Source organism: Nannobrachium achirus, assembly GCF_963921795.1.
Source record: "Nannobrachium achirus genome assembly, chromosome: 7".
Lineage (NCBI taxonomy): Eukaryota > Metazoa > Chordata > Actinopteri > Myctophiformes > Myctophidae > Nannobrachium > Nannobrachium achirus.
This window is the reverse complement of record NC_137816.1, coordinates 25659059-25686527: the sequence shown is the minus strand read 5'-3', so window position 1 is coordinate 25686527 and position 27469 is coordinate 25659059. Positions and strand designations below refer to the sequence as shown.

The 27469-nt window shown below is 43.2% G+C and overlaps 1 protein-coding gene across 1 annotated transcript in view; it reads right to left on the bottom strand.

Annotated features, from left to right (window-relative positions):
* Window positions 1-661: 661 nt before the first annotated feature.
* LOC308288252 (collagen and calcium-binding EGF domain-containing protein 1-like) overlaps window positions 662-27469 on the bottom strand; it is a gene marked incomplete at both ends in the record, with an annotated part of 57349 nt that continues 30541 nt past the window's right edge. Inside the window, 9 exons of the mRNA XM_080729644.1 lie at window positions 662-850; window positions 1653-1688; window positions 2275-2310; window positions 9267-9406; window positions 9987-10101; window positions 10484-10617; window positions 12001-12141; window positions 13841-13975; window positions 23028-23080. Of these exons, the coding sequence (XP_080585770.1) occupies window positions 662-850; window positions 1653-1688; window positions 2275-2310; window positions 9267-9406; window positions 9987-10101; window positions 10484-10617; window positions 12001-12141; window positions 13841-13975; window positions 23028-23080 (979 nt within the window). The remainder of the gene's footprint in view (window positions 851-1652; window positions 1689-2274; window positions 2311-9266; window positions 9407-9986; window positions 10102-10483; window positions 10618-12000; window positions 12142-13840; window positions 13976-23027; window positions 23081-27469) is intronic.

Here is a 27469-nt window from a genome sequence, read left to right as displayed (position 1 = left end):
CCAAGAAACCTATGTTTCCATGTCAGTGATGCTCACACTTTTTCATGTGAAGGACCCCCCCCCCCCCCCCCCATCTCAAAATATTTATTTCCAGGGACCCCCCAGAAGCAACATTTTTGTTACAAATGTTCACTAAAGAAATACATATATTCAAAGATTTGCGCACATTTTCACGACTTGTCAAAAATAGCAGATCTACAAGCTCGCAGCGCGGCACTCTGTGCCGCGCTGTGAGCTTGTATATCTGCTATTTTTCAATAGCTAAAGTTACTAGGGCCCCTCCACCTTGGGCCCTGGTAACTCTGCACGCACATCCCTCATCCAGACCCTGGGCACATCAGGAAACGAGGTGGCGGGACCAGCGCTCGCTCCTATGGTAGTTGAGAGTCTGTGCCTCTTGGTCTAATTCCCTGCCCTCTTCCTCTCACTTTCTCTCTTTCCTCTCTTTGTTTATGCTGACAATGGCAGCCCAGAGAGTTCAACAGGGTCTCCTCCTCGTCACACCCCCCTCGTTCCAGTCAGAATGAAATTTGGCATTTTGAGGCAAACTGGTCACTGAGGACAAAAAGAGTGTCGTCTTTGCTCTGAACATGGATTGGTTCTGTCTGGATCGAGTGACAGCTGCCACAGTTTGATTGACATTTGAGGGGGATAGTACGGGTCAGGTGTTGAGCTCGACATCCCCTTGTCCAGACCCCCAGTCCCCAAAGTCTGCCTCCCCGCTGGAGTAGGGCGGGTTATCCAGCGAGATGCCCCGCCTCTCCCCAAACACCTTCTCCTGCAGCTCGATGATGTCGTTACGGATGTCAGCCATCATGAGCAAGAGGAAGTCAAAGGAGCCGGGTGGTCCCTGGGGAGTGATGGGAAATGGAGTCATTATTAGGAATGATTGCAGGGCGTGTCTGCCTCATTGTGCCAGACAATCAGTAAACCTTGTTTCCTTTAGGGTTTATTTAAAGCTGCATTCTATTGTTGGACCATGTCAGGGGACCAGCTTCTGGTGAATCCAGGTGAGAGTATTTTAGACTGCATTCCTATTGTTGGACCATGTCAGGGCTCCAAAAAGGTGAATCCAAGGGAAAGCTATGATTCCTAATTTATATATATATATGTGTCCACTGTCCATGTATGTATAGTGGAAAACAAGACTTGGTCATAACTTAGTATAGGGCCAGACCGTGTTTGAAAAACTGGAAACCTTTTAATTTGATGGGTCTTGGCTGGGGCTGCACAGGTTCCTCAATTCATTATGGGCACTAAACTTGTTACATTAGCTATATATATATCCACCATTACAAATAAAACGACTTTGTTCTTATCAGACTAGGAATGTGTGAACTGTAAAAAAAAAAAAGGATGTTCTTGAGTACACACAAGTGTACTGTTACAGGTTGCTCTCTGTCTCTCACTCACTCACACACACACACACACACACACACACACACACACACACACACACACACACACACACACACACACACACACACACACACACACACACACACACACACACACACACACACACACACACACACACAAGAAAAGAAAGAAAATGTTGATTATTAGGAGGGACTAGATGGCTTGATTCTCCAGCTTGGAGTGACTATTTCACTTTAATTGGTTAATTCATTATCAGTCCAGACAATACTTACAGGGTCACCTCTTTGACCAGGCGCTCCTCTGTCACCCTGTGAAATAAACATTGTCCAGTTAGTGACATTTATCACAAATATCACTTTTAAATGAATGAACTACTAGAATAGATATCGGAAACAAAACAGAACTTTCTGACCTACAAACCACACAAAAGAAAACAGTTGATAGGCTTCTATCATTTCTCATAATTTCTTTAATTATGTAGTAAAGAAATCCAGACACGTTCTATGCATTGGTCTGACCATTATGGCCAGACACAGAACGAGAACGGCACCACTTCAAAACCTTCAAACCATGTTAGAAATCTAGAGACTAGGTCAAAGATACTTCGAGGGTTAGATGGGACGGGACTTATAGAGCTCTGATTGGAGGTAGGCTACTCCTCAGAGTCCTCACACACATGCACACGCACACACAAACACAAACGCTACGCACACACACGCATGTGCGAGCACACACACACACACACACACACACACACACACACACACACACACACACACACACACACACACACACACACACACACACACACACACACACACACACAAGGGATTAAAGGCATTAAAGAGCATGCATGGTCACTCAGTAACATAAAATATAAACTGTAATAATGACCTTGAGTCCGTCTCTTCCTGGTGACCCCTGTGGACCCTGAACAAACAACAGCATACAGAGTTTCATTAAGAATGTCATTCTGTGCATTAAAACTCCTGAGGAGATAGGGTTCCATTTTAAATAGCACAGTAGGAAGCAACAGCTCAATATGTAAATAACATGCAGCACAGGACAATTGTGATGTACTGTATAGAGCAGGGGTGCCCACACTTTTTTGACGTGAGATCTACTTTTAAAATGACTAGCTCAACATGATCTACCCATTCAAAATGTTTTAGCTGAGGGCCTGAGGGGGGCTTTGGAATAGCAGCACTGGCGTTACATTTTAGACAAACACACTTACTGTAAGGGGGAAATAAATGGGAAATACTGAGGGAAATGTCTTCATCCCATTCTGTATGGAATTGGTAAGTTTTGGGATTCTTTGTAATGATACTGACTCTTTGAACAAAGTATTGCATTTGCCTATACTTTAGAAGCCATGAAGGGAGCTGACAGGCCCTTCTTGATTGCATATTGACATATATTCTTTTTATATATTTTTTGAGGCATATCATGTGGTCTACCTGCACACCCTTGGTGATCTACTGGTAGATCCCGATCTACCTTTTGGGCACCCCTGGTATAGAGCCTCTAAAGCCGGCCCCACTCCACTCCACCCCACCCCACACACTTTTGTCAGGTTTTCCACTACAAGGAACTGGGTAGAGCGGTGTGAAAGTGGTACTAAACAGGGTACTAAAAAGTATCCACTATTGAGTGGGTCCGAGTTGGGCTAAGCGGGGCCAAAGCAGTGACGTATACACGCTGCTGATACTGATTGGCCGGAGAATGTGGCTCACGGCTGAGCTGTGTCTTTCAACACAACAACTTGAGACAGATTTTAGTTTGCGAGTCACGGCTGCAAATCAAATATAAAAGCAAAGCCTGTTTGTTTTATATATCTGTTTATAAAGAGGTCGATTAGGCAGAATTGTGTTCCCCAGCCCTGCAGTTAAGATTCCACGAAGCACCAAGAACATAACACAAACAGCGGACATATCTATCGTCACGAGTCGCAATTAACAACGGCCATCCCTTATTTTATATAGATCTTTATTTGGATCTTCTCAGTGAGATGTCTCCTGTTTGTATTTGTAATTGCTTGTGTTGAATGGGGGAAAGAATCTCTGTCGCGTTTGTGTTTGTTCTGGCAGTCTACTGTGTTTGTTCTGGCAGTCTACTGGATGGACCCAGTGCTACAGAACCCAATAGATCCAGCCGTTCCTTAAGCACATACATAAATAAGCAGAGTAGGGGGCAAGTTTTCAGCGATTATTTTTGTCTAGTTTGTGGACTCAGGTTTAGTGTCTTTATTGCGTTTTTGCTCCGTAACAGGACAGCTACAGTACATGCTAGCTCAGCTAGCCTCTACATTCTAGCTTGCTTCTTTGTGTAGTTTGGCCAATAAAGTTATTATTAGACCATGTTCACCCTGACGTTAGTCGACTCGTCGCTATAGTTGTAAAGACTCGATGAAGACCTGTGTGCGTGTGGAGCATCTAAAACATTGTACACCACATCTCTATAGCGTTAGTTAAGCGTCTCCGTTGTGTTTACAGAGAAAGACCCTTGATCCATATGTTGAAGAAAGGGGGCGTCGATTTCTTTCGGGAGCGGAGGGGAGGAGGGTAGTGGGAGGTAATACTGTACTGTAATGGAAAAGCTACATATGAAAATGCGGTGATGGGTCGTGTTGTGTAGTGTCGGGCTAAAATCTGCTATGGAAAAGCGGCTTAATAGGCTCTATGCACAGCAGCCATATTGGAAAGAAATTGGGCCTCTTCCTTACTTCCTTCACAGGTGTTAACAATTATGTAAATTAGGGCTGTGTTCCGTTCTGGTCATGCAGAGTCAGGGTGCTGATAATGTGCATGTTGGCTCACTGGAAAAACTCATAGTTCCGTGAGGGAGTGGTTTAGGCCATGGCTACACGGAGCTGGATTTTTCATATATCCTGGTTTTTCAGATATCCAAAATAATCTGATTCCCCAGACCTCCACTAGGGGGACAAGCACACACACAGTAAAGTCTTCAGAGATATCCGGGTTCCATGTCTACACGGATCCATTGATTGATTGATTGAAGACTTTATTAGAAGTTTGCATAGGAAAAGGTACAGTTTCATGACGGTACAGTTCACTGGTACAAGGTCTACTAAAAGGAGATCCATGAAAAGACTAAGCTTATTTCCACTGGAAACCATTGAAGTATCTCATATAACATTGAATGACAGACAAATAGAACACAGTACTATGCAGTAGATATGTAAAGAAAAACAAAATAGAAGACAGTAAGTCAAAACAAACAGTATATACAAAGAAGGGGCAGGGGAGGGTAGGGTTGGGCTAGATTCGTTTTTACCAGTTGCGAACGGCTGCTGCCTGTAAGTGGTTTTTCAGGGCAATTTTAAAGGATGCTAGTGATCCACACTCCTTTGTGGCCTTCGGTAAGGCTTTCCACATTTTGGTGGTATAGCAGAAAAAAGAGTTTGACCCTTTGTTGGTTTTGACTCTGGGTTGAAAGTGATCTGTGGCGCTGCCTCTGGTGTTGTAATTATGGACATCCTTAATGTTTATAAAGTATTTTGACAGGTACTTGGGTATCATAGTGGTGTAGTGTATCTTGTACACCAGGCCCATTGCAAGTTGCTGTACTCTGTCAACTACTCTGAGCCACCCCACTCTTAACTGGTGAGTAGCGGTGAGGTGAGTCTGATAGGGAAGTCTAAGCAGGACCCTAATTAGTTTATTTTGGGCTGTTTGTAGTTTAGTTTTCAGGGCTTGTGGGGCGTCACAATACCATACGTGGACTCCGTAGTCAAAGAGGGGCTGGATTATTGCACCAGCTATGGTCTTCAGTGTGTTGGAATTGACCATCGGGGCGATCCTCTGTAGGAAACGAGTTCGTTGGTTGATTTTATTTATTACTTTAGAAGTCATCTTTTCACTGGAAAGATTAGCTTCAAGGATACATCCTAAGTAAGAGATTTCGTTTTTTCGTGTTATGACCTTGTCACCCACTTTGATTGTGAAGTTATCAACTTTTTTGAGGTTATGATTTGATCCAAAGAGGATGGACTCTGTTTTACCCAGGTGAATTGATAATTTGTTGTCGTTAAGCCATGTGCAGATCTTACTTAGTTCAGAGTTAAGTGTCTTCTCAACCTGCAAGTGGTCCTTGCCCGAGACTAGGAGAGCCGAGTCATCCGCGAACAGGAACAGGTTGCAGTCACAAGCAGATGCCATGTCGTTCACGTATATTAGGAACAACAGAGGTCCCAGTATGCTACCTTGAGGAACACCACAGTTTACCGGGAGGGGGGGGGACAGGGTACCGTTAATCTCCACCACCTGTTCCCTCCCCACCAGGTAAGACTGCATCCACCTCACTGCTGCGCTGTCAAGACCGATGGCTTTTAGTTTCTCAATCAGAATAGAATGATTTACGGTGTCAAATGCCTTCTGGAGGTCCATCATGACCATGCCGCTATATTTGCCGTCATCCGCTTCGCGTTTGATTTGGTCAGTCAAATAGAGAAGGCATGTGTCAGTGGAATGAGATTTTCTGAATCCAGATTGGAACTCGTAAATCAGATTATTCTCATCGAGATATCTTGCTATCTGTTCGTAGACTATTTTCTCCATGACTTTGGATATGGAGCTAAGAATGGAAACGGGACGGTAGTTTCCAGGGTCTAGTTTGCTACCTTTTTTATGCAGGGGGGTTACTTTTGCTAGTTTGAAGTCCTGTGGGACATGACCCTGTTCGATGGAAAGGTTAATTATGTGGGTAATTATTGGAGCAATGGTGGCGGCTGAATCTCTGAGAAATCTAGCTGGAATTTTATCAAGGCCAGTGGCCTTGTGTTGAGGTAGGGCACTCAGTTTTTTAAACACTTCATCAGTTGTCACTGTGGCAAGTTTAAAACTGTCTTTTCTGACGCCCAGTTTATTGTAGAATTTCTTAACAAATTTTACACCATACCGCCCAGATGGGGCGACCAGTTTTTCAACCAGCGAACGGGCCACGGTGGTAAAGGTTTCGTTAAGATGGGTAGCCACTTCACATTTGTCAGAAATGAGAGCGGTGTCCGTTTTGATGTTTATGCTGTGGCCTATGGTTTTAGGTTTTAAGCCTAATGTGTTGTTAAGCAACTTCCATAGGTCTCGTGGTTTGTTTTTGAATTCGTCGATTTTTTCATCAATGTAGTTTTTTTGGGCGGCTCTAATATAGGCAGTTGTCTGGTTTCTAAGCTTCTTGCACTGAGCAGTAAGATGCTTGATTTGGATATTGAGGTTAGGGTTGAATTTTTTTTTAAGTTTTTTGCAGCACTTACGTTTTTCATCATACTTTTTGTCTCTGAGTTTAGCTGATTCAGCAATATCTGAGTTATACCATGGCTCTTGGCGGGCTTTAACCCTGGTGGTATTCAAGGGGGCCACGATGTCTAGAGCATCGGTCAATTTGGTTTTAAAACCACACCATGCTCCTTCGACATTTGTACACTGCAGTTCAGAGGAAAAGTCTGTATTCGCTAGAGTGTTATTTAAAGCCTCACTGGAGTAGTTTTTGAGGCTTCTAGCTACAACTGTTTTGTGGCCACTAGCCTTGGGTTTGTGTATTTTACGCGTACAGTAGATCATGTAATGATCACTAAGACCGCATACAATAGCCCCGCTAGCGGTGACTTTTGATTTGTCTGTGGTTACGATGAGATCTATGAGGGTTTGGGAGTGCTCCGTCACCCTAGTGGGCACAGTAACAAGCTGAGTGAGGCCATATTGATTACACCAGTAAGACTCCCTAATCGGGAGATAAGCGACCGTTGGTCGCTTATCTCCATAAATAGGCCAAAAAGTAGTTTGTGCAAAATCGTCCTGATGGTGGCGCTAGATGGGACAGATGCGTTGTGATTACATGACTGTAGAGATACTGTGTACTGGTGTGCATGATTTTAGGGCAAAATCTGTCGGAGCAGGGTGACTGTAGAGATACTGTGTAGTGGTTTGTGTGGACACACCCACAGGCAGATCTTGATAGTGGACCCAGGTCTGTTTATTTAAGCATGGAGGCTCATCCTTCCTGGACTCCCTGGTGTGAAGGGGTGTGTGTGTGTGTGTGTGTGTGTGTGTGTGTGTGTGTGTGTGTGTGTGTGTGTGTGTGTGTGTGTGTGTGTGTGTGTGTGTGGGAGAGAGAGGACAGTGGCAACATTCCTTGCCACTTGGCAGGTCACACATTATGTTTGAGAGAGAGAGAGAGTGTGTGTGTGTGTGTGTGTGTGTGTGTGTGTGTGTGTGTGTGTGTGTGTGTGTGACACAGAGAGAGCAGCCCCGTTGGGGTGGTCATTTGGTCATTTTTGCACATTTGGTAATTTTTTACACCTGGGGGTCCCCCAGGGACCTGGGGGTCCCCGAAACTCCGGGGGTCCTTGGAGGTTGTAGTTTGGCAGGCAAGGAGTGTGTGTGCAAAATCTGGCATGGATCGGGGCAACGGTTGCAGAGATATGAGCAGGGCAAAAGTGTGACGTGTGACGTGTGACAGAGTGACGGAGGGAGTGACGGAGGGACAGCCGGTGGAGGTTTGGATAGTGTGCAAGTAACTGCGACCTACGGTCGCAAATAACCCATTAAAGGACTTGAACAGGGGTGCTTCTTTACGTAAAGCATCACAATTAAAGTCGCCCAGAGCGTAGTACTCAATACCGTCCACCTTAGCTAAGCTCTCATCAAACAGCTCAAAGAAATCATTCTGGTCAGGGGGTCTATAGACAGCACATATTAGTATATTTTTAGCATGTTCAAAAATTATCTCGACCCATACAGTTTCAAGAGAGCTGTGGTGTAGGTCTGGGCGAATGATAAAATTTAAATCATTGTGAATATACATGCAAACACCACCTCCTTTCCTGTTCCTATCATTCCTAATGACAGTGTAATTGGCTATTTCAATTCTAGCATCTGAGAATGAGTCATCGAGTTTAGTTTCTGAGAAGGTTAAAATTTGGACCTTACCATCAAAAAACATAGCTTTGATTTGTTCCAGTTTGGGTTCCAAACTGTTGACGTTGAGATGGATCATTTTCAGTCCTCTTTTTACAAATGTTTCTTTCATATTTGAGGTGATCAAATAGCCATTATCAGGGCTGGGGGTTTCTGCTGTGTGTGAGTCCACATCCGTCTGTAGTGGTAGTGGGGGTGGGGGTAGGGGGGGGGAGGTCATGTCCCTTTGTTGTCTGTGAACCTAGACACCAGGATATCCAGCTTCTCTCCACGGCACGAGGGGGGGAGGTGTCGGCGCAGATTGTATCAAAGCCGAGACGTGTCAACAGCCACGACTGGTTATGATCCCTGGGGGGTGACGGGGCCAGCGGGGGGGCATCCTGCTCGATGGTAATCTCCGCGAACTGGGCACCAGCAGCCTCGATGTCTGGTGGTGCGGGGTTGGACATGCCGTCGTCCGAGTCGCTCCGTGGGTCGGGTGGTCCCTGGGTGTTTAGTGGGGAAGTCGGCGGGGGGTCGTCTGTGACTTGGACACCGTCGGGAACCGGGGGTTCCCGACGGAACCCGTCGGGATATCTGCATGGACGGATATCCATGCAGATATCCAGATATTTTTCAATGTCTCCACTTATTTATCCGGATTGAAAAATATCCAGATTCACTGCCAAAATATCCAGCTTCGTGTGGCTGCAAGCCCCAACAGCACCAACAAATGTCTAGATTCACAAATATCCAGCTCCGTGTAGCCATGGCCTTAGTGTTGTATATCACAGAAAGAGGCTCAAACGTGTGACCTCAAACAACATTACATACAATACGCATGACCACTGTTACTCTTTCAAATATATACTGGTCCGACTGGGGTTTGAACCCAGGACCTTTTGTGTGTATAAAGCAACATGCGTGTGAGAAGAACCACAACACGATAGAACCCTAAGGCTCTAGTCTCACCACTGGTCCCCTGCGGCCCCTCTTGATGTGTGACAGGTCTGGCTCAGGGCCCATTGGTCCCATATTTCCCCTGGGCCCCTGAGGACCTGGTAGGCCCCTCTCTCCTGGATCCCCCCTATCACCAGGTTCACCTGGGTGACCTGGAGGAGACAGGGGTGGGTGGGTGGGGATGAATGGATGTAGATAGATAGATAGATAGATAGATAGATAGATAGATAGATAGATAGATACTGTAGATCAGGGGTCTTCAACAGGTGGTCCGGGACCTCTAGGGGGTCCTCAGAGTTACTACAGGGGGTCTTTGTGTGACTTTTTTTCTCCTTTTTTATATTAACCACTTGAACCCTAGAGTCCGTATTCTGAGAACTTTAGCCAAAAATAGCAGGTCTACAAGCTCACAACGCCTCGCGGTGCGAGGCGTTGCAAGCTTGTAGATCGGCTATTTTCGGCAAAGAGGTTTGGCGTAGAGGGGGAAAAGAGCGGACTAAGTACAGAGTGAAATGTCAAGTATTGACGGTTCAAGTGGTTAAATATCCGAAATTGTCATGAATCCAAAATATACTGAGGATAGTGCTGTCAAACAATGAAACATATATGGAATCTCTGAAAAGGTTGTAGGGGTCCCTGCTTCATCTCTCTCTCAGCTAAGGGGTCCATGGCCTGAAAACGTTGAAGACCCCTGCTGTAGATATTTGTGAGTGCCTGTTTGAAAGACATTACCTGGGACTCCAGGGGCTCCTGGAGGGCCAACTGGAGCAGACAGTAAGGGGCTGTCGGGACCTTTCCCTGCTCGCCCTTGTGATGGTTTATCACTGCTGTTAGCCAGCCCAGGAATCTATGAACACAATAATAAACATATTACCAACCATTACAAAGCAATGGCATGATAATACTGTTATCACCTCTGTCATGCGGAAACCTCATATGTCAAAAACTGTTACTTTTTAGGATTAAAATAGCAAAGTAGCAGATGAAAAGGCGTAATCTGTGGATCTGGTACTTTTGTGTGCCGCTGTAGCATGATCAACTAGGGCGTTAATTTACGAAAAAAAAAAAAAAAAACACAAAAAGTTGAGATATGGAGATGCCCAGCAGCAACAATATACAGCATATATACAGTACACGCACACTGATGTGAAATCACAGCCCTAGGTAGTCAAGCCCTGGACCACCTATATAGGGTACTACAATGCTGGTCTTAACGGTAGCCAGTGTACCTGGTTAGGAGTGTGTGTGCTTCCCAGTCTCAGTTTGAGCTGCAGCAGGCTGTTCTTCATGTCCACAAAGTCCTGACAGGTGAAGGAACAGGAACCACCGCTCATCAGCGGGTCGGACTTCCCCGATGTACTCACTACGAGACAAAACAAAAATGCTCTCTAACTAACAGGCTAAAAACAGGCTTGCGAATCCACACCCTCTATATTGGCACGCATATACCGGTATGTTGTGCTCCTTATTGAATTCACAAAGCGATAATGTGGATATGTAATAGATACACAGATCATTTTGAAACTACGGATAACGCTCAAAGCTGCAAAACCTTTGAAAAACATCAAGGGTACAAACAAAATAAAGCCGAAAATGTCCATTGTGGTCCTCCGTGGTACAGTAGAAGGGGTGGGGTTAGGGGGCAGTTGGCAGGCAGAAACAGTTTAGACCAAATCAGAATGTTTGCAAACAAATGGCGAGTGGATATGCTGCATCTGGCCGGCCTGCCAACACACCTACCTGCAGCTGTAAACAGGAAGCAACATGAACTAAACATTGGTGGTTATGCAAAAAGTGTTTTGTATTTGGGACTGTAACGTCAAATGTTCTGCACGTAATGAATTAGGCCTAGACTTTGAAGACACATGCACGCCACGCACGCACGCATGCACGCACGCACAGGAAAGCACATTGCCACTTCATATATTATCTGATAATGTTTTAGTAATAATATTACTAAAACATTATTGTTCCTGTTGTTATACATACTGCCAACCAGGTGAAGAAATCACATATTGAGGCTTTAACCTTTGCTTTCATGAAAACTCAGAGACCGTTAGGCTTCTGAACCTAGTATTGCTTGTTTGACCACTCTAAATCAGGGGTTTTCAAAGTGGGTGACGGGGCACCCTGGGTGGCGTGAGGGCAGTCCAGGGGTGCCGCGAGATAATTTGATAATATTTGGAATTTATTTGGCCACTTGGACACAAAAATATTTAGTATCATTTTAAACTTGAAGTACAAAGTTATTTTCAGTCAGTTCTAACCAAATGGCTATTATCTCAACGTTTTCTTCGCAACATAATCTACAAGCACACAACGCCTCGCGATGCGAGGCGTTGTGTGCTTGTAGATCTGCTGTTTTCACTAGTTTAGTACATTTTATAGATGATAAATACAAAACGAACGGTTTTGGACATACAAGATTTTCCACCGATATGCTATAAATATAAGGTGCTGGGAGTGAAAATTATAATTTTAGGGGTGCCTCGGATTAAAAAAAATATTTATGGGGTGCCCTGAGACAAAAAAGTTTGGGAACCCCTGCTCTAAATGCTCTAATCTTAAAATAATAACCAAAAATATCCCCTCTACAAGCTTTCAAGACGCATTGAGAACTTGTAGACAGGCTATTGTCGCTGCAAAGACATGCTGGCAAAGATATGCTGGCTTCTATGGAATCCAAATGAGTCGACTGAGAACTTAAATCCATGTGTTCAAAAAAAAGATGCTACTTTAAACTTACAGTTGTGTCTGAGAATACAGGAGCGCTGGTCCGGGGCCAGGATGTAGCCGCTGTGACAGCGACACTGGAAGCTGCCAAGGGTGTTCACACACTCCTGGTCACACACACTGTTGCTGGACTGCTGCTCACACTCATCAATGTCTGTCCATTTACAAGAGAAACACATACAGTAGAGACAGAGAGGGAGATAGAGACAATGAAAAACAGTGGCAGTGAATGACATCCTTTGTACCAGATCATGGTCCATGTTGTGGCGGTGGGTGTCACTCACTTTGATGTAGTTAGTCAGGTAGATAGTTAGTAGCAATGCTTTTTACTTTTACTTACTTTGTTTATTTGGACGGGACATATTAATGGACATCACATATGAATGCAACATAGATTCACCGGATGTAGAAAAGATGCTAGTTTACCATAGCCACTGACTATAGACTGATATGGACTATGGAATATTATTGCTGTCGGGCAGAAACCTGAACCTCTCATCTCCATATCTTTGTGTTGTTTTCTAAATGAATGCTCTACTTGATCAAACTATACAGTGTCACACAAAAGCATCAAAAGTAGCAGATCCATAAGCTCAAGCTTGTTGAGCCGCAACATTTGCTATTTTTGCTAAATCCTGTAAAGTAACAGTTTTTGACATAATGAGGTTTCCACCCGAAAGAGACGATATATGCATCTCATATATTATCATCAATAAAAAAAAGTTTCCATAATTATGGATACTAGCCCTTACCCGTTCAAAGATATGAGCTCCGAAATGATGTGCAGTGTGTGGATTATGGGATGTGCACTGTGCACACAGTATATGAGGGATGGAAAGTAACTTTAACTGGTGCTTGCATGCTAATATGTAGGAGCATCAATGTAAGAAATACCCGTTCCATTTAACGGCTACAGAGATACTGTGTACCGATCTGCATGATTTTGGACAACATCTGTAACAGGGCCAGAAACCCCCCCCCCCCCCCCCCCCCGCCCACCCGCCCGCCTGCACACACCACACTCCCCCCCCCCCCCCCCCCCCCCGTGTGTGTGTGTGTGTGTGTGTGTGTGTGTGTGGGTTTGTGTGTGATTGTGCATGGCCTGAACAACAGCGCCCCTCCCTTACTGTAACATGTGTGGTCACAAAAGGTACTGTAGGCTAAATAGATATAGATACACCATAAAAATGCTATTATACAGCATACGATTTGTGAAAGTGACAAACGGGCTTCACAGTTATGTCAGGTGTGTTCATATGCTGATGGTGATGCGATTTCAGATCAATTGCTCCAGCCACTGAGGAGAAACGCTGAGACAGACAGACAGACAGACAGACAGACACTCACTCACTCAGACATTCGCAAAATTATAGTATAGATGGATGGAAATGTGGTTATGTCATGAACTCAAATTGTACTCCTATATAATGTCCCCTTTTCCAAGTTGCATGAAATAGTGAAAATGTTGTCGGACCTGGAATTCGGGTCGAGAACCACTAGTTGAGAAACCGTGCCAGAAAGAAAAAAGGGCACACACAAAGATAAAGATAATAAACGATGGATATGGATAGCAGAGAAAAACAAATTGTGCGGATTAGATAAGGCTTGTAAAACATCTCATATCACACACAGGCACGCACGCGCACACACACACGGGCGCGCGCACACACACACACACACACACACACACACACACACACACACACACACACACACACACACACACACACACACACACACATGCAGTGTAAAGATTAGTCTACTCTACTGATACAGTAGTGGCCGCACGGTATCGGCAAACTAATCTGCAGATACAGCATGGCCAACGGGAGACGAGCAGGAAGTGGACTGACCCAGACAGTAAGGAGACTTATGGCTGCGATGTCTCTCTCGGTCGAAGCGGTAACCTGGGTAGCAGGTGCACACAACCCTTCCAAAGTTGTCCGTACACTGCTGCTCACAGGGCGAGCCAGCACACACATCTACACCTACAGAGAGAGAGAGAGAGAGAGAGAGAGAGAGAGAGAGAGAGAGAGACAGCGCCCCCCAGAGAGATTAGCTTCTAGATTAGTTTCTAGCTAAATCCGTAAAAATGAACAAAATTAATCTGATTAATTTCTTGTACATACAATAATATGTCCCGTAAAACAAACACAATAACAACTTTATAAAATATATTTATCTGGCACTTTTTAAAACATGAATGTGCAAAGTGCTGCAAAACAAGAAATGGGACAATGGGACAGAATGCACATTAAAATAGAACTCCACATTTGGAGGAGGATGCTAAAAGAAAAGTCAAAATAAATAATCACATATAATTTGAAATGAATAACCATAGAAGGATGATACATCAAAAGACAATATTATTTATATGTATGCTTTTCAAAACATATGTTATTTAAAAGAAGATAAGAGTCAGCTCGTCGAATAGCCTCGGGTAGGGTGTTCCAAAGTCTAGTAGGAGCTTGGACAGTGAGTGAGTGAGTGAGTGAGTGAGTGAGTGAGTGAGTGAGCGAGCGAGCGAGCGAGCAAGGTGAGTGAGACAGTGGGGAAGTATGGTAGGCCTAGCAGTTTCAGACTACACACTAATGTGAGTAATGGCTCCCTCTAGTGGACATTGTGGCCCACTGTACATTTCCACAGACTGAAAACTGAAGAATCAAATCAAGAGAGAGAGAGTTGGCCTGTGGGAGGGTGTAGACAACTATAATGTCTTTTCTGACCTCTGGTGCAAAAGTTGCCACTTCCTTGACAGTGAGGAGTTTCACCAGGAGGACATACAGTAAGTAACACATGTGGAGGAACATGGGATCCTGCTCTGTTGCTTCCTGCTGAACAGGTCCCTAGTAGGCCTACAACCCGTAGGAGATGCTAAGGAAGTGCCCGAGATTACCCTCACCTACCAGCTTCCCACCCGGGAACACGGCCATTTGTGTTTGCTGGAGAGCCAAGCCACCATGCAGGAATCAAACCCCAGTTTCCATGGAGGTGGGCTGGACCTTTACCCCAGCACCACCCAGAGTCTCCTAGTTGTCCACATAAGTACTTTCAAAATGTCATCTATCCTCTCTTTCCTTTCCAAAAACACCTTCACACCTTCAACTCTCTCTGGGATCTTGCTCAGTGAGGTCTTTCTGATCTATATAGCACACACAAAAACTCAGACAAATTAGTGGATATTGTTTCTAGTCTTTCCAAATTAATCAGTAATAACAAAAAATATATTTTGTCAGATGTGATACCATTGGTACCACCTGGTGTACACTACTCCCACAGTCAAAGATTACACAACACATCAACACAGTGCTAATACTGTATGTCTATTATCATAATATATTGACAGTGCAGGGGAAGACGGAGAAGGAGATCAGCCGGAGAATCGGAGCAGCAGGAGCGGTTTTGCAGTCGCTAAATCGCACTGTGGTGAAGAAAAAAGAGTTGAGCCGGAAGGCAAAGCTCTCTGTCTACCGAGCAATCTTCGTTCCTACTCTCACCTATGGTCATGAAGTGTGGGTCATGACCGAAAGTATAAGGTCGCGGGTGCAAGCGGCCGAAATGGGTTTCCTCAGGCTGGTATCTCCCTTAGAGATAGGGTGAGAAGTTCAGTCACCCGGCCGAGAGAGACTTGGAGTAGAACCGCTGCTCCTACACTTGGAAAGGAGTCAGCTTAGGTGGTTCGGATGCCTCCCGAGCACCTTCCTAGGAAGGTCCTCAATGTACATCCCACTGGGAGGAGACCCCGTGGCAGACCAAAGACCAGATGGAGGGATTATATCTCCAAACTGGCTTGGGAACGCCTCGGTATACTCCCTGAGGGAGTGGAGGAAGTTGCTCGGGATAAGGAAATCTGGAGGTCTCAGTTGGAACTGTTACCCCCGCGACCCGATTCCAGATAAGCGGTTGAAGATGGATGGATGGATGGAGTATAAGAAACTGTATTGGCACTCATATGCTGACCCTGATTAAAGGATGATTTTCAAAACCTGTTTTTATTAAGACATGTTCAAAGATCAAATATTGTTTTAAATTAATTAGTTACACTGCTGCACTAATCCGATAAACATGAAGAACCTAACAAAGGGAGATGTTATATATCTCACTGCTGAAACAATTATGAAAAAACTATTTCCACGAACAAAGAATCCCACACACTGCTCTTGCTCAGCAGTCCATTGACAGATATAGAGTGTCTACGTATATCTTACTGCAACATGATGGAATAAAGACAATAGAGGATTAATATTCTGTGTGAGAAAGGTTGAGAATAAAGGATCCAGTCAGCCGTTTTGAAAACAAGAAGTAACTGTGTCTTTAAACAAAGGCAATAGCCAGTGGTAGGTTAGGACTTTTTTCCCACTTCATTCATTTCTGGTGATACAACAACAGTACTATATTAAAGGTATGAATGCACTTTTAGAATACTTCTATATGTTTATCTATGCTGTTTATCTTTAACCAGAATATAATGTGATTTTCAAAAGAACATTTTCACACAGTTTTTTTTCTCCAATTTAAAGATTACTGTATGTTTTCATTTGTCTTTGTTTGTGTCGTGACAAAGTCAAGTCTTGTGATCGATCGCTGCACAATATGCCAAAGCAATTTCATTGTGTCCATTTATAATCTGTTCAGTTGCTCTAAGTTTGACTTTATTGTGGTTGACAGTTCTTTTCATTTGGTCATCTGCCTCAATTGGAAAGAACTATGGGTCCTGTAGTTTTAAATTGGCTCTACTGTAATAAAGGTGACTTAACTTGCAACTAAGGGTTTCTGACTCAATTGAAATATACAATATTTGTAACCTTTACTGTAAAATCACAATATTAAGATTGTATCAGAATTTCTACTGCATTGGGCAACTTTTTAAGGTCTATTTTTATTTATATTTCCTCTTCCTGTTCATTTTCCGATACACATAAAGGTGTCATATGTGTTTCTAGTTCCGAGCCAATCTAACAAAGCTATAAACTGGAACAGGAAACCGGTCGATTAAGGCTTTAAATTAGTTTCCCAGCTGTAACACTAACAACGTTTTCTGTGTAGATGATGCAGTCTGTGAGAGTTGATGCTGGATCAAAGCACATCATCCCTCTGCCCCTCTCTTGTGTCCCACCCGTCCCCCCTCCGCTGAGGGACGGTGAACACCACCATGTCTTCATCAGCTACAGCAGCACTGATATGTGTTGGACCCACAACCTCATCGACGAGCTGGAGTCCTGCGGCCTACAGGTCTGCTACCACGAGCGTGACTTTGTTCCTGGTCGCACCGTGCTGGAGAACATGTCTGACTGCATTCAGGAGAGCCAGAAAGTTCTGCTGGTCCTCAGCTCAGAGTTTGTGAGGAGTCGCTGGTGTCTCCTGGAGGCCAACATGTCTCTGTTTAGAAACTGCCTGGAGTGCAAGCCTATCGTTCCCGTGCTGCTGGAGCCAGGAGTCAGCGTTCCTCTTCACCTCTGCCACCTCACCTACCTGGAGGCCACGGACCCAGACTTTCTCATTAAGCTGCTCAAGGTTCTCTGCACATCCAACTATCAGTTGCAGGCGAACACGGTCGTACCCTTCCAGCCTCCATCCATCTACAACGGGAAGGTTCTGCAGCCTCTGACTGCTGTCAACAAAGAGGTGCTCCACAAATGGGACACTGGCCGGTTCAGTGACATGGAGGTCCCGGATCATCTGCGCTTGGTCATTGAAGACCCAAACATATAACTAAGGGCTGTGAGGATAGTGAATAATGTTTCTGAGAGCAAAGTGTGGTTTCGTTCTCTTTGGTTAAGAGTGCTGATGTACGTTGCAGCTGCAATAGTTGGTGTCGCATTGATGACTCTAATTGACATCGCAATTGATATTGGCGATGCCATTGAGGATGAATTGTCTGAATCTATTCTGAACATTAACATTAATTATTGTTATATTTTCCTGATTGTGCCTTTGAGTATCTTTGTTCGTCTTTGTATCTGGAAGGTGGAGGATGAAAATTATATTATGGGGGAAATGCATAAAGCAGTTGGACAAGCAAACACACTGCTTTGTCAATACAAGGTTTTAATGGGCTGTCGTTCCAATTCCAAAATCACTCTGGTCTATGTTTCTCTGGATGGGTGCAGGGGTGAATTTGCAGAAACATTTTCTGAGCGTGCCTGCACAGAGGAGATGTTTCACAGAGCCCTGGTCTTCTTCTCGTCAGGTTATGCCTGCTGCCTGGCCAAAAGGCACTTCCCCTTTCTCCAGCCTGGCTCCACTGGCCACCTGGTATGGAGGGAGGGGTGTGTTTCTGCCAGTATGTCTCACAACAGCTGCGCAGGGGGAAATGGAAGTAGTGGTAACAATGGCTAATGCTATACAGTATAAATTCAAAGTGCATAATAGTTCATAACCACATGGCTCTGGCAGTGGCATGATTATCCAGTTCATACCTTCCTTGACCACTTACCAATAACTGATCCAAAACAAAACTATATAATGTTTCTTAATAATTTCACCCAAATGGGAGATTGGTGATTTTACCAGAGGTGGCCAGTGTCATGAGGAGCTGACTTAGGCGAAAATATAATTTTCCTCAAAACATTACTTAGGCCATTCGTTTAAGAAGGTGACGATAATATAGTGATATATCATATTAGTTCAGTATAATAAAATGTATTGGCACTCATATGCTGACCCTGATTATAGGATGACCTCATTTTCAACACATGTTTTTATAAAGATATTTTCAAAGATCAAATATTGTTTTAAATTAAATCAGATAAACTCAAAGAACCAAACAAAGGGAGGTGTTATATATCTTACTGCAACATGATGGCATAAGGACAATAGAGGATTACAAAAAAAAATTCTGTGTGAGAAAGGTTGAGAATAAAGGATGCAGTCAGCAGTTTTGGAAAGAAGAAGTAGGCCTAACTGTGTCTTTAAATAGCCAGTGGTAGCTTTAGACTTTTTTTGAATTTACTCACTTCATCATTCATTTCTGACGATACAACAACAGTACTGCATATATTAAAGGTATGAATGTACTTTTAGAATACTTCTATATATTTTTTATCTATGCTGTTTATCTTTTAACCAGAATACCTTATGCTACACGATTTTCAAAGGAAACGTTTCACACAGTTTCTTTCCAATTTAAAGACTACTGTATGTTTCAATTTGTCTTTGTTTGTGTCGTGACAGTCTTGTGATCGCTGCGCAATATGCCAAAGCAATGTCACTGTGTCCACTTACAGTATAGTCTGTTCAGTTGATCTAAGTTCAACATTTTACACATTTTCTTTTGATATTATGATTCAGTTGACTTTATTTATTTATTGTATATTATTTATTATTATTTTATTGTTTTTAAATGTGCTCTACTGTAATAAAGGTGACTTGACTTGCAACTAGGGGGTTTCTGAATCAATTGAAATATACAATATTGTTATACTTTACTGTAAAATCACAATATTAAGATTGTATCAGAAGTTACTACTGTATTGGGCAACTTTAGGCACTATTTTTATTGATATTTCCTGTTCCTGTTCATTTTCCGATACACGTAAATGTGTGTTTCTGGTTCCACCCTGCTGTCGAGCAAATCTAACAAAGCTTTGGCAAAATAGACTGGAACAGGAAACCGGTCGATTAAGACTTTAAATTAGTTTTCTAACAGTAACACTAGCAACGTTTTCTGTGTAGATGATGCAGTCTGTGAGAGTTGACGCTGGATCAAAGCACATCGTCCCTCTGCCCCTCTCTTGTGTCCCACCGGTCCCCCCTCCGCTGAGGGACGGTGAACAATACCATGTCTTCATCAGCTACAGCAGCACTGATATGTGTTGGACCCACAACCTCATCGACGAGCTGGAGTCCTGCGGCCTACAGGTCTGCTACCACGAGCGTGACTTTGTTCCTGGTCGCACCGTGCTGGAGAACATGTCTGACTGCATTCAGGAGAGCCAGAAAGTTCTGCTGGTCCTCAGCTCAGAGTTTGTGAGGAGTCGCTGGTGTCTCCTGGAGGCCAACATGTCTCTGTTTAGAAACTGCCTGGAGCGCAAGCCTATCGTTCCCGTGCTGCTGGAGCCAGGAGTCAGCGTTCCTCTTCACCTCTGCCACCTCACCTACCTGGAGGCTACAGACCCAGACTTTCTCATTAAGCTGCTCAAGGTGCTCTGCACAACCAACCATCAGTTGCAGGCCAACACGGTCGTACCCTTCCAGCCTCCATCCATCTACAACGGGAAGGTTCTGCAGCCTCTGACTGCTGTCAACAAAGAGGTGCTCCACAAATGGGACACTGGCCGGTTTAGTGACATGGAGGTCCCGGATCAGCTGCGCTTGGTCATTGAAGACCCAAACATATATCTAAGGGCTGTGAGGATAGTGAATAATGTTTCTGAGAGCAAAGTGTGGTTTCGTTCTCTTTGGTTAAGATTGCTGATGTACATTGCAGCGGTAATATTTTCTGTCGCATTGACAATGGGAACATTAATGGCCATTGTCACTCGGATTCATCATGACAAATTTAACGTTACCTATTGTTTAATTTTTCTGATTGTGCCTTTGAGTATCTTTGTTCGTCTTTGTATCTGGAAGGTGGAGGATGAAAATTATATTATGGGAGAAATGCATAAAGCAGTTGGCCAAGCAAACACACTGCTTTGTCAATACAAGGTTTTAATGGGCTCTCGTTCCAATTCCAAAATCACTCTGGTCTATGTTTCTCTGGATGGGTGCAGGGGTGAATTTGCAGAAACATTTTCTGAGCGTGCCTGCACAGAGGAGATGTTTCACAGAGCCCTAGTCTTCTTCTCGTCAGGTTATGCCTGCTGTCTGGCCAAAAGGCACTTCCCCTTTCTCCAGCCTGGCTCCACTGGCCACCTGGAGGGAGGGGTGTGTTTCTGCCAGTATGTCTCACAACAGCTGCGCAGGGGGAAATGGAAGTAGTGGTAGCAATGGCTATAATACAAAGAGCATAATCTTTCAGAACCACATGGCTCTGGCATGATTATCCAGTTTATACCTTCCTTGGCCACTTACCAATGATTCAAATGTTAGTAATGTACAGTTATGTTCACATGTTGTGGCAATGTTATTTAATATATATATATTTTTTTACCCCAGCAAGTGTGAGAAGCCTGCATCGTCCATACTGTTTCTATATCAGGACACCTTGTCATGCATTATTGCTTACATAAAGAGGATTTTGCTTTGAGATCGCAAACATCCTTGGCTGACAGGGGCCATCGAAAGTGTTATAGTTTATAGATTGTATAGTTTAACCTAGAAAGGGGTGATCCAGAGAGCACATATCTCTGACAGGCTGAGTGGCCTAGCCAGTGCTGTGTAAGTCATGGATTGAAGTCATGAGGACTCGAGGAGCTTGCACTCATTATGTTTTTTGTAAGAAATAGGTCCCTTTCACAAATGTAGCAGCCAATTACAGGCAAACGGTATGGAATATCAAATGTTCATTATCAAATGTCTCCTGTGATCATTTGTACCTAACTTGGTGAATATATCATGTCTGCAACAAACAGTGTTATCTGTGGCATTTGTGGTGCCCTCTGTGGGTGAAATTACTTTTGGCTCTGTATTGTTTAGAAGCCCCTCAATGTGTAATTTCAATCAGACAATGTATTCAGTGGCATGTCTTATACAAAAAAGGGCCCTTCCACAAACTTTGCAAGACTTAGTTATAGCTAATCAGAATAGATTAAGAAAATCTGAAAGATAAATATTCATCACATGACACCAAACTTAATATGTAGAGATTTGTGTGAGTTTTGGACCAAATCTAGGAGTCCTGTTTTGAAGAAAATGCAAATTTGTATTATTTTTTAAAGATTTAGGGTGGAGTGTCTTCCTCTGCCCACTGGTTCAACGACCAAGATGAATGTAAAATGGTGCATTTATCTAAAGTGGTTTAGCAACCAAGATGCATTTATATATCCAAAAGTGCTTTTCTTTGTGCATTAAATTCACCCAATTCCCCATTCACACACGGATGGCAGAGGAAACCATGCAAGGCACCAACCTGCTCATCAAGAGCAGTTAGGGGTTCAGTGTCTCTTGCTCAAGGACAGTTTGACAGAAACACAGGGGGAGCCTGGGATCAAACAGGGAACTATTCCGATTCTGAAGCGGGCGCCGTGGACAACAGCAAAGAGACAGGTTCGATGACCAGCCTCCTGAAGAACACAATGACACTAGAACATTTCACATTTCAAAGTGCACCCATTACAGGCTCACCACGCCTGCCATTCATCAGTGAATAATTCCTTGCCTGATTTTGAAGTAAAATTAAGTTGACAAATGTATGGGGTGCAATAGGAAGGAAAACAAAGTCTCTTTTATTAATGGATCTGCTCACTGTTATCCTACAAAGAAAAGAAAAAATCTTATTAAACTATTTTGGAACTGAGGTTAAGGAAATAAAAATTAACTAAGCCATAAAAATATCCGGATGTAGGTGTCACCAGCCTCACCGCACAGCCTCATGGGATATCCTACACAGCCGAGGAACCACTTTTGCCCAACAAAGAACATATGGGAGGTACTGCACTATATGATTCCTAATGCGTAGACCACTGTTTCCCAAACAGTGGGTCGGGAGTCGGGACGCATCTTTGGGTCGCGCACCAACTCACGAGTACAGTACATATCCGCTTTAAAAGATTTTTCAAAAGTATTTCATAAATAAAATAATTTTATTTTCATAATAATGACTACATTGGGGAGAAAGGGGTGGTAAAAAAATGATTGCCCAGGCCTAATCTAAAAAAGAAATAATAATAATAATTCCCATAAATAAAAGGAGTGAAAATAGCAGAAAAAGTTCGCGACCCGGCACCAAGTGGCGCATTGTGAAGTTTGTATATCATCTCTCAAATGGCTCCTGTGAAACGGATCTCTTTCTAAACATGCCATGTATACGCAGCAAGCTTCTTTGCAAATGAGACATAGCTTTGACTTATGACAGACAGACGAGACAAAAACAGGAGGTCATGAGTAGGTGTATCAAATATATGAATTATTCAGGCTGATGTAGATTACTGTACCTACCTTCAGGTATGCACTGGCCCATTACAAATCTGAAGCCCTCACAACACTTCCTCCTGGAAAAGACAGACAGACAGACACCTCTGTTACTCATGTGACACATATCTGATGTATAAACTAGAGGAATAGCTCACTATGGTATTTTCTGTAGTCATAATAGCAGGGACACAGATAGCAAAGCATCCATGCTAGAAAGGTTAAAGGTTCAGAGCGCGAAACCACAAAATAGTACCAATCAGGATTAAGAATGAAAGAATGAAGACTTCCATTATATGCTAGATAATACCCTAAAATACATGCCTTTGAGTCAGCTCATATATAGTACTATTGTTATTTTTAATATATATACAGTGTGTATATATATATATATATATATATATATATATATATATAGAGAGAGAGAGAGAGAGAGAGAGAGAGAGAGAGAGAGAGAGAGAGTATATATAAGGACTTACATTGGGACATTGTATGTAGAACATAACATATATTCAGATAGTAGACTAAACTAGACAGCAGGAACAAGGATCACAGCTTAATATTTAGATAGTAGGAGACATTAACAGAATATATTACAATCACAATGTGCAGGTGAGGAGCCAGTAGTGGTTTCCAGGCGTGCAATGTACCATAAGAGGTCATGATAAATTATATTACATACTACAGTATATGATTGTGGGTTTAGTGCGCACACACTTGCCAAGGTATTGCAATCACGAGAACACTGAGACTTTGTAGATAGAGCAGGCTACACAGAGTTGCAGAGTTAGTCAGTACTAAATTATATACTGTACAGTACAGTGTACATGTAAGAAGAACAGAGGTGGGTAGTAGAGTAGCCATAAACTGTCCTGTACTCACGTAAAACTATTGTTACGATTAAGAGGTGGTGCCATAGTTTTGTACTTTTTCTGTTTTGTATATGGAGTTAACATTACTCTAATACAGTGGTTCTCAACCTGTGGGTCGGGACCCCCAGGGGGGTCTCCAAATTATTTCAGGGGGTCCCTAGATGATTAACTCAATGTGCAACATTGTCTTCTCACTCAACAGTAAACAAACCAACATAAGGTTATCTGCACATTTCTAAGGTGTCAATTTGAGGACTTTTTTAATACCTCTAAAATTACAATTTAAACACTGGCCAAATTGTCAAATACAGTATTAGAGGAAGAAATTGTGAAAATAGACGATCCACATGCTTACAACGCCTCGCATTGCGAGGCGTTGTGAGCATGTAGATCTGCTATTTTCACAATGGAACCATGATGTTATACAAAATGTAATACCTCAACTCTTAATGCTCGTCAGTGTGGGGGTCCCCAGTTAAAATATGATTATGTTGGGGGCCGGGGCCTGAAAAGGTTGAGAACCACTGCTCTAATAGACCTCCAGGTGTGGTTATAATATGCAAATATGTCTTCCTTGTGAATTTTGGGTTAGGCCTACTTGCTGTATACAGTATAGAGTAATCATGGGGGGGGTGGGGATCACGGCACAACGTCTTTAATATAATAATGACTGCGGTACATGTAAAAATAGTCATCCAAATAAAGTATCTTGTACTTACTAATTGTGTAAATAATTAGGTCTATAGGGAATAAAACAAAAGGAATTTGCATTAAATAACAAATGGGTAAAAATAAGCTACTCCTTTACATTTACATTTGGTACAAATGTAAAGGAGTAAAAGTAACATTTCTTAACAGATATATAAAACTAACACATTTAAAAAAAAAAAAAAAAAGTTACTTAAGTAAATATAACTGTGTAAATGTAATGTCTATATAACTACACCCGATGATTACCGTACAAATTGGTTACTGTACCAATACGGTAGCAGCAGTAATGGTCACAGAATTTAAGAAGGTAAAATATGAGAGACTGCTCCTTTCAAGGAGAACTGAAAGAGTAGAGGAGCGCCTTGTGGGAGTTCAACTGGAAGGGAGTTGGAGTAATCAAGGAGGAAGATGGATGAGGAGGTTGTAACAGGAGTGTGATGGAAAGGAGGAGAGAACGGCTTTGAAGCCCAAGTTGTTAGTTGTTCATCGTGCTGCGCACCGGGAGTAGCGATCCACAAGTGCATAACGCATTGCACTGTGGCGCGTTGTGAACTTGTAGATCGGCTATTTTCGGTGTGCCACACTGACTAAATAGCCTATAAAATAAGGCATGAGAGTGAACATGTGCGGGTTGAGTCATGGATGCAATACGGGCCTCAGACAACTGTCGTACACAGCCCACATCACATCAACATTCGTTGATGAGAATCAAACCAAGGTTCTTGGCAGTCTGTACGAGAATCACCCCGTCTGCCAATCTGTCAGTACAGCACTGATGGAGATGTATTATTATAAAGTGTACTGTAGGTTCTGCCAGGGGGAAAAAAGAGAACATTTAAAATGTTGAGACTGAACTTGAAGCAGTGGTCAGATATCCAGCCAAAGCCAGACAAGCAGAGAAGCACACAGCATGGGGCCATAATGTTTTTGGAGCTGTGTGCAGCTCCCTATACGTGGCTGTGTGGGTCTGTCTGTGTGTCTGTCTGTCTGTGTGTGTGTATGTAGCCTGAACTTCCTAAACTTCGGCACGCCACTAGTCCCACAGTTTTGCCACCAAACACTCGCGCCATATGTCAAATCGACCGGCTTACTCGGGAATCGTGGGCTATTACTTTTATAAGAGAAAGGTTCTATAGTTTAATTGATATTAATTTATTAGTGAATTAATTTTCCCCATTGACTTAGAATGGGAATCGCAAAAACTCACATTCAATTATTTGTCTCTCGCAAACCACAGGGGCTACAGTTTCAAGACTTGGAGAGGAGGTTCATAATGATTTCAAGGATTAAATAAAAAATAATTGTGTCATTTGGCCTCATGGTGGCGCTATAACACCCCACTTTACGTTTTGGCCTGTAACTCTTGAACCGTAGGTCGGAAAATTAAAAATATTTTTTCCCTGGATTCCTTGGGTCATGACGCATCTCCCCATATAGGCCACGCCCATTTGCGCCATGATAGATTTTCCGCCATCTTGAATTTTCTCCAAAACACACTTTTTGCTCCTTTTCCTACATATTTTCTTCAAATGTCACAAAAATCGGTACACATGATCCACACACACACACACACACACACACACACACACACACACACACACACACACACACACACACACACACACACACACACACACACACACACACACACACACACACACAGCTCCACTTCACACGGGTGTGATTTTTTTCTTCTTATTGGTGAATATACACATACAGTATATTGTTCTCATGGAGTCCAGAATTACAAGTAGCTCACCTGCTTGTCTCCCTCTACGTGTTCACCCTAAAATCAGATATCTACCATCTGGGAAATTCAACACCTACTCAAATTCAAGGAGCATTAAACTGAGCATGAACTATGAACCAACCTAACTTCCAACTAAAAAAAAGAAACTTAGCTCACAAAGCAGGCTGCTAATAATTTCCCATAAGCAGTCATCTGAATTTTTGCCATATTGTGCAATGAATATCAGGTAACGTTTTTCCCCCGGAATGGATTTATAGTGTTTTGCAGTAAAATGCTTTGGATCCTCACACAACAATCCACCACATGCTACAAAGATTAGAGCAGGAGGACTAGAGAGGAAACTGGAACTACTACAGAGCCTTAAATTACGATGTAAAAATACCATACATACATACATACCAGTACATGTGCTATGTACACACAAGCAAGCACAAACAAACGCATGCATGGATGCTTGCATGCTTACCACATAAAACACCTAAAAACATAGACACACATACACAGGAGGGGGAGATCAAGATTGTATCTAATTCATGTTCTGTTGGACGAGGTCGTCATGCGCCGAAAATAGCAGACCTACAAGCCCACATCGTCTGGCGTCCATGATGGGACGCTTGTAGGTCGGCTATTTTCGGCAATCCATGCCGTCATGCGACAAAGTACCGGTATAAGTCAGGATTTACGTTGTAAGACTCCTGTACTGAACACGGCATGCTCTTGGCGGAGGGAATTTAGCATGCTACCTCATTCACGGCCCCTCTAGATGACAATTTGCTTTTATTCTCCTCCAAAACTCCATGCAAAAGAACTCTAAATCACTCCGAGACCCCCTACCCCCCCCCCCCCCCCTTCCTCTCTCTCCTCTGAATGAAAAATAACCTATAAAACGGCGACGCTAGCCCAAGCTTGATGAAATCCAGATGAGAGCAGCCTCAGTCTGCAGGCTGGAGATGGAGGAGATGGAGGCTGCAGGAGATAGGCGCTGAGGTGTAAATGGGAATAGGACGGGGTCCTGCAGGGGCCCTTGGGTCAATAAAGACTTTTATATTCATCACGTCAGAGCATTGATGCTTCCATGTGCTGACTGTCAGATGCTCTGTTTTGCCATGCACGTTTTCCACACTTATCGTCTGAGT